Here is a 9,105-nt window from a genome sequence, read left to right on the forward strand (position 1 = left end):
GTCCACTAAAACACAACCAAGACAGGTCACTTTGTAAAGACTAAAGGTCAGTTTTATATTATTGGATATGATAACATGAGTGCACGTGAGCTGCGTCATTGTAACCTCTGTATTATTAGCCAGGCACAGCTGAAAAATTAAATTAATAAAAATATATAAATGTATAATGTTATGAGATTTATGCTATTTAAACTAAACATTTGTGTTTTCATGTTATAATTTGTAGTCATTCTTGAGTGATAAAAGCATAATTTATATTTATTTCCTAATTTTTTTATGGTGGTTACAAGGTCGGTCAAATTGACAGATCCCATATAGTTAGGGTAGAGAAAATAACAGATAAAATATAAAGTTCTACTGAAAACAAACATTTGAAATGTATTTAGGAGGTTTTAGAGATTACACAAATAATATTTGAGATTTTTAGCATGAAGAATAGTTTTTTAATCATGACATGAAAATTACTTCACGCTCGGACTATTAAAGAAACAGACTCGATATTTTCAGAAACAAATCTTTAGTAAAAAAAATACTTCATTAAAAAATCTGATTTTTGTGTTCAAAAGACCTGTAGTCATTACTAAAAGTCTACCAAGTTTTGTGAAGATACACATACTGCATTAAAAGTTATAGTATAAAACCTAACAAGTGCAAATGTGTATAAGGACTAGTGTATTTTATACCGAGCCTCTTGCTAAAGGGTTAATTCCCAAAATATCAGCACTCAATTTTCACTTCACAACTAAAACAACAAAACCAGCTACCATTTCTGGATGCGCTAGTACAACATCATGATTACCACCTTTCAACTATAGAAAACCCAAACACATCTTCCAGTACCTACACTATATATCAAATCAGCCAAACTTGATAAAACATGGAATCATAACAAACTTCCAAAACAGAGCAGAGTTAAGTTTGACACTGAATACTTATAAAAAAAACTTCAACTCAACCACCTTTAAGTTCAATGGATACTCTAAGAAATTCATTAATCAATCACTAGGAATTAAAAGTTCCCAACAACCAATCACTACCACTTCTTTCCCCTTCAAAATAATTGTAACTACAAACCCAGGAGAATTTGAAAGAAATCTGATATAAAAGTAATCTTCTAATCCAGCAAGACACTAAATTTAAACAATTCACTGACTCTGAAAAATTCAAGAATAGAGTTTACAATCAGAATTTCCATACTATAACTTTAAATATATTTTTTGTAAAAAATTTGTCCATGAATGTATGAGGTCAAAGAGTTGACTGCATTGAGTGCAAAGTGATTTTCACATTAAGATCAAAATACTTTTTTCATCTAAAAACTGTCAAATTTCATTTGCTTAAACTCTTAAACCTCTGAAATAAATATCAAATGTTTTTTCAATAAAACTTTATATTTAATCTATTATTTTCTCCACCCTACCTCTATACATAGTTGGTGAATTTGACCAAACTTATAACCACCATAAAAAATACTAAATAAATCTAAATTACACTATTTTCTTTCTAGAATGAATACAAATTGTAACTGAATACTACAATTGTATGTTCTAAATAGCTTAAAACTCATAACAGTATACATCTGTTTATACTTAATTTTATTGTTTTATTGCCCTTGACCCTGTCTAATTAATAATCCAACCATAAAGGTTGTAAATCAGTCAGCTTATGTGTGAGAAAAACTTTCAAACTGAAGATAAAATAGACACTACTCTGTACTGAAAACAAGGTAATATAATACATCATTTGATAGATTAAAACTAAAGCTTTCTAGTGGTTAAAAATAATATAGCATAAAACATTAGAAAGAACTACTAGCAACTTGCAGTAATCTATTTGTTAAGTTAGAAAATTATGAATTAGAGAAAGTTGAGTTCACATAAACATTATTATGTGACACAGAAAAATGAAGATGGAGATTTTTTAATATTTCTTTTTGAAATTAAGAAATTAAAACTTATATAATACGAGATTTAGATCATAAACTATGCTTTCATGACAAGTTTATTGACATACATTGATAATAACATTCTTTAATTAAAATTTTGAATGAACACTCAACTGATGTGAAGGTCAAAATGGAGCATTTAAACTGTACCTTTTGTCAAAATTAAGAAATATTCAAGAGTATCAAAACCCTCCAAAGCAGTGAAATAAAAGCTAACTCAAGCAATAAATTCATTCTTGAGCAGAGAGAAGTCACAGAAACATTAATATTATGTTATCCAAAAATGTTGGAATCTGATTGGTAGCAATAAATATAACATAAAGGGCAAGTGAAAACATTCCACAGAAATCTATAAGTACTATGTTTACAGTTTATATACCTAGGTACATGACATAAATAAAAGTTTGAATGTTATTTAAATTTTCATTTACAAAACAAACTAGAAAAGCATATAATGCTTAAATATCAAATCTAAAATAATATTATGCCAAAAATTGTTGTAATAGATTTATACATTTTTTTTACTTAAATTCTGAAAAATGAGTTACTTGTCATTCACACTGTACACACACTGGTTATAAGATGACTTATGAAACAAAGAATAAAGCTCTATATAACTAAGTATAAGAGCGACCAACAACTGGAAACCAGCAGGATCACCGGACAATCCAGCACATCCAGGCAAATGTTCCATTAATCCTGTAATGACCACTGAAAGGAATGTATGTGAGCCTAACCTAAAGGAATGAGTGATTCCAAGGATGCCCACATCCCCAAAAGAGATAGAACTGCACACAATGGTGGAGAAGGAGACGATTGTAGTAGAAGAATGGCCAGTTCCATGGCCTGAAGGTGTAGAGGGTAGTCACCGATGCTGTAGCCTGTGCTCCACAAGAGTAAAGAGTATTCGCTGATAAGGGTGGAATATCTCTTGTGTTCTTATAGAACGTGAAGCCAATGCAGGAAGCCTAGAAACCCTAATGAGAGATGTAGGAAACTGTCCAGTAGAAGATGGGAAAGGCGAGAGGCCAGTGTCAAAAGAGAAGAGCCACATCCACCCTTGATTCCATGGAATCTGGAATACCTGTAAAAATCAAAAGTCTGAGAAAAGGAGCATCTCTGAGATCTCTAAGGTCCAAAAAAGGAAGTCAAACTCCCTCAAGAAAGACATCTCTCTTCAAAAAATTACATCAACAAACCAACCAAGAGACCAAGGAGAGAGCAGAAGCTGATAACCTTACCAAAGTAGAAGTCAATAAATGACTAGGATCATCTGAAAATTGAGCAGGAGACCTGTGGTAGGTCTCAGACATTGTTTGCAAAGAAGATAAAAAATTCAATTCTGTTGTAAAAGACAGACAAACTCGGGACAATTGAGTTCGGTTAAGACGAACAGTGGCATCAGGTCTAGAACCCCAAATAGGAAGAAGAGGATCTCTCCTCTGAGAACCTAAACAAGGGTTCTCCAATTGATGGAAAGCTAAGGCATGCTGATCCAATAAATGGGAAAGACAAAAGCACCTTTTCTCAATTTACCACCAACTCTCGAGATAGGGGATGCACAGACGCAGGTGGAGAGAATTATATGATTTAACTTGTTTTGGGCAATATAGTGGGGTATAAAGGCTGGAGCAAGCGAGGAAAGGTTCATACCAATGTTAAGACGAGCAGTGAAGAGAAACTTTCATTGGGATAAAGCTATAGTGTGAGCAGAGGTAGATGTGTTTCAAAAAAAAAAAGTTACAAACCCTCCCAACTCTGCTATCTACCAACACAATACAGAAACAGGTCATCCGAATTTCTCTTTCCAACTTTAAAATCCTCTCAACAGCTAAGCATTATATTAAACATCTAATAAAAAGAGACGTTGTACATAAAAACTCATCTCTAAATAATACATATTCTTCACTTGATTTAAATCTATTTCAATAAGAATCATTTCACTTGTGCTACATACTGTTTTGTTTTTTTATATTCAAATTGTTTACTTATAATTTATTACAGATTATATTGTATTTCTGGGATAATTACCATTATGTTTGCTTTGTACCTCTAGCTTATTGAAGATGGAATTCTGAAGATTCCACAATGTTTAATAAATGCTTCATGTAATTACATTCATGTCTTTCTTTATTATTAAACTATATTTTCCCAAAAAATGCATCAATTACTAGTATACATCTAAGAACTGATATTTTTTAAATTAAAGAGCCCTTTTAGTGTGTAATTTACAAAGAAAAATTTTCAAAATGTTTGAATTTTAATCTCTGCAAAGCCCTAACACATTAAAAAAAAATTTCTGCCCATCCAGAAGTACAGGTTTATATCTACCCAGACCCTGGAATCCCTTAGAAATATACTTATCCAAAGCTTTTTTCCCACCTGACTTTCCTTTTCTCTCAATGACTATTTCAAATACCGAGTATTGAGAGACTTTTATGATGCCACTGCACTGCATTGGGCATTAAATAAATCTTAGCCTCCAAACAAGATAGAACCAATAGTTTAAAAAATCCAATTTGATATATTTACTTCTTTCATATTTTTTATAGTTATTTACTTTTTATGTAAGTTTCCATGCACAGATAAAAAACTAAGCATTGCCAGGATTTATAACAACACAGACACAAGAATTCTAGTTTTGTTCAAAAAATAACTCTATTAGATATATTTACATGATTTTAGTTAGACACACAGAAAACAAAATACTAAAATGAAAGGAAGTAATTTTTAATGTTTTTAAAAACAGCATTTCAATACAAAATTTCTGGAAATCTGCTACCTAAAACATTATAAAAATACTCAACCAATTTACATAATGTTTTTTTTTTCAAGCACAAATTATATACTATGTAGAAATTTTGTACCAAATTTCATGCAATTAGGTTAAGAGTCTTAAGTATTAGAACGAAACAAACAGAGTTAACACAATGTTACCCTGCCACCTCAGATAGGGTTAAGATTCATCTGAAAAAAGGAAGAATAAAAGTGGACTACTTTTGATCTTGTTTATTTCATTATATAATATATTTTCTCTTTAACTAAACTTCATGTTTTCCCTTTTAATTATCATCTCTAAATGATAAAAACAAAAAGAATATACATTTTCAGTACAACGTAGAAATACAAATGACTTTTCTTCAAATTCATAGCAATAGATTAACTAATGAAATAACTTTGTTAGCTGTGGCCTAAATTTATCAATTAATCTTGTCACTTTTTCCCTCTTAGGGATTTCAAATTAACTGTAATTTTTGTTATACTGAATTCTGTATAAAGCATGTCATTATGTATACTATTTTTGTTATTGGTCACAAAATTTGCATGTTGTTTATGTGTGTGTTTCTAACCATATTGTGGCTTTTCCAATATATCCAAAGCTATATTTTACAAAAGGAAGCAATGAAAGACATCTACATAAAAGAAACTTAATTACTACATTGAAGTTGCAGCTCAGTGAACTTGTAAATATATTATTGCAAATTTGATGTGCAAAATATGATAAAATAAAGTTCATTATCTCACCTCTTCTCCTTTGCTTATTCTATCTGCTAGATTATGACTAAAAAGAGAAAAAAGTTTTCATATCAATATCAAACACATTTTTCTATTGTAATTATATATAATACAAAGCACTTATATCATGACTCAATATCCAACATTCTTTATAATTTAGTAACACTTTTTCTAGACTGAGTTGTTTTATCCCTCCAGATCATTACACTTTCTATCGATATTTCACAGAACATCTGGGTTCAAACCAATATTATGAAAAATACCTTTCATAGAATGTAATAAACATTTTAAAGATTTTGGAAATAACAAGAGACTATGACCCTAATGTGTGGCTTTTCCATCATCAAATCATGCTGTGATGGACACTTCACATTTCTGTCCTTGCAACATTTTTTTGTACGTTGGACATAAAATAGACAAGTATGTCTGGGACTGTGATTGTAATGAACAATAAAATATTTCCATTTTCTTTTAGCTGAACAAATATATCAATAAATTATTTACTTTTCTGCACTTACATACTGATGATATTTATCAACCAACCTACTAGCCCAATACATTCAACTTTGCAAGTTCTGGTTATCATCTTGTTCCACATTTTATAATCTTACTATAATGGACACAGCATGTATATATGTATCTGGTATGTGACTGAAATAATACATTCAACGTAGCGCCATCTATTGAGTGGCCACAGACAAAAATCCATAAAAATTTTCACACTTTGGATATTCAAGATTCAGACAATTAGAAAAATAATTACAGTATGCACAACAACCATTTCTTTACTACAGAACACAATTTTAAATAAAGTACTCTCCTCACAACAAGAACAAGACTTTCACTAGGAGTGTATGTAAGGGTTTGATTACATCTTTTTTTGATGTACTTTGTAAATATAGTACTAAAAATATGGAGCTCTTAAAAAACTTTTTTAAATTGGTACCACTTTTAATATATAAAAACATTACAGTATATATCAGCACAATCTGAACACATTTCTGATGCAGTACTTCCAAGAAAAATTCTTTTTTATAAAATGTTCATGTTTTCTAAATATTTTTCAATGATGTATGAATAACTAGCACAAAAACCACCCTTAGGGAGGCATTTCTGCTAGTAGGAACAAACTTAAGTATCCAGTAGTGTGCTACAACTGCTAGTATAAGTGTAAATATGAAATATAAAATTAATCTCATAATTTGTAAATACAGTGATTGCAAGATTTAGTTAAAAGGCAAACAGATAATTCATGATTATGCATCTACAATATTTAAATTACTACTACATACATCATTACCCATGAAATACTCAAACAGCCACAAAACTCATTCATCAATGAACTGTTGTACAGGCAACAATGTTTTTTTACTATTGACAATGTTTCCAATGTCATTTCTCTCTGATATATATTCTCTATAAAACATGGATTTGGAAAACACAGAGCAATGCTACTATCAAACTATTTTTGGACGATTTTCTATGATAATAGGTAATAATCCTCAAATTGCTTTAACTTACATAAAGAATGAGATAACAAAATAGACTTCAAGCCTCTTATACCATTTCTTTCCCCAGGAGAGTTGGAAAAAAGTGGTAAAAAAACAATTAACTCTCACACTTGGCTGACTTAGAATTAAATAGTATTGCAACTAAACAAGATAAATATGTATATTTATCATTTCGAAAATACTTTTAACACTTAAAACCATATAAAATTCACTGAATTTTGCTATTAATTTTTATGCATATCTTAACATAGTAAATAATATAGAACAACAAAAATATGCTTTAACATTTAGTAACTTAAACAAACATGCTTCTTACCCAAAAAAGTACCAGTCATAGGCTATTGTAAGATACGTAATCTCTGCAGGAGTGAGCGTAGGGTGAACTTTTCCATCAGCCCAGAGAGACAGGCGGAGAAGAGAGATGAAGAGAGGTGTTCTATCCCAGCCAGATATACAATGAATCAACATTCCAGATGTTCCTACAAAAATGAAAAAAAAAAAAACCACTCAGCTTATCATGAAAAATACCCTTAAATGCAATATTATTCTTTCTGCCTCTGGCACTACATTAAATTCCTGGATTTATGGATCACTTCATTATTATTTTATCCAGTACACAACATTCCAAATACATCTCAAAATTCTTACAAACTATGAAATTGAAAACCGATCGTTTTGGGAAGGGTATGTAACAGTCTTTTACAAAGCACAATATTCATATACTCAAATCGTAAAGATGTGTTCAAGTCAGGTATTTAGAATTTCCAAGATGGAGATATCCCTTGTACTTAATGGCACTGAATAACAATGGATATGGATCAACTTCATGAACTATGACAATCCAGAATGAGACCTGAAACAAGTCATACCCCAGCCATAGTAAGCAAAGTGCAGGTGAGAATCAAAAAATAGAAAGATCAGAGACAAAAGCTGTTGAGATACTCTAGACAATAGTACGTGATAAAATCAAGAAAGAGCTCTATCTGAAAACAAAATACAAGCCATACATATACAAGTTGCTTACATGACATATTCAAAAAAAGGAAGACCAATTGTATAAAACTGTATGAATGATACCTAGCCATAGAAAAATGGCAGTAAATGGTGACACTTAATGAAAAATGAAGTGTATATGTACCTTGATAATTGAAACAAGTCTCATGCCTTTTCCTACTAGTCAATGGGTAGAAAAAAAACTCCAAAAGTGGTACACAACATGTTACAAAACTCTTTCTAAGAGATTCATGATCATTGTTAGGGATCATAAGAGTGGCACAAAAATCAAGGTGAATTCTACCTACTATCAGACTAAACTTCCATACCCTTCGTTACACAGAAAAATATCAGCTATGTTTGGGAACAAGGACTTGGGGTCTAGTTCATCGATATTACGCTTCCAGTCATACTTCCTGTTTGACCATCACATACCTCAGGCAGCTGGATAATGAAATGGGTATTCCTGCTATTTATACCAAGACACACCAGTAAAGTTGCTAGATGGAGCACCTATAGATTTATATGCACTTGGACTGTTGATAGGCAATGGGAACTACTGTTCTCATAAATTAGATTGATTGTGGAAAGTTAAATGGGAGGAGTGGCCACAACAGCCTTATGATGGAGGCTTTTGCAATGGAAACTACACTGCAGGGCTAATGTAAAAGTGTGGAGTCATCAGATACAGCAATGTGAACAATGAAGAATTATGAATGTATGCAAGAATGTGTTCCACATAAGCCAAAATTGTGACAAGTGAACTTATCATTTAAATACAAAATATGATCATAAAATGTTTACAATTTACTAGCTTCATATTGCTTGCCAAACTGATAAATTTAGGGATAACAGGACTGATTCTGGGTAAAACATTGTCAGACATGAGTTGACCTGTATGGGAGTGTAGTTAGACAAATCATGGTGAAGCTTATTAGTTACAGGTAATGTACTAAGTGTTCATGCTATTTCATAACGATCATATGAAAAATGTGTTTTCGTCTTCTTTCCAAAGCCAATGCACGAGATAGTTCACTGCTTGTGGCCTTAAGCATTTATATATACACCTGGAAAAAAGTTAAGCACCCCCAAATATTTTTCAGGATTGCTTATTGAAAATAAGGTTTAATTTTCATGATG

The 9,105-nt window shown here is 31.2% G+C and overlaps 1 protein-coding gene across 4 annotated transcripts in view; it reads right to left on the reverse strand.

Moving 5' to 3' along the window:
* LOC106457342 (myotubularin-related protein 14-like) overlaps nucleotides 1-9,105 on the reverse strand; it is a 77,255-nt gene that overhangs the window by 21,930 nt on the left and 46,220 nt on the right. For all 4 annotated transcript variants that reach the window (XM_022383231.1, XM_022383229.1, XM_022383232.1 and 1 more), the window contains exons 12-13: nucleotides 7,289-7,451; nucleotides 5,471-5,507 (exon numbers count right to left, since the gene is read on the reverse strand). In XM_022383231.1, coding sequence (XP_022238939.1) covers nucleotides 5,471-5,507; nucleotides 7,289-7,451 — 200 coding nt within the window. The remainder of the gene's footprint in view (nucleotides 1-5,470; nucleotides 5,508-7,288; nucleotides 7,452-9,105) is intronic.

Source organism: Limulus polyphemus, unplaced genomic scaffold (assembly GCF_000517525.1).
Source record: "Limulus polyphemus unplaced genomic scaffold, Limulus_polyphemus-2.1.2 Scaffold319, whole genome shotgun sequence".
NCBI classification, from domain to species: domain Eukaryota; kingdom Metazoa; phylum Arthropoda; class Merostomata; order Xiphosura; family Limulidae; genus Limulus; species Limulus polyphemus.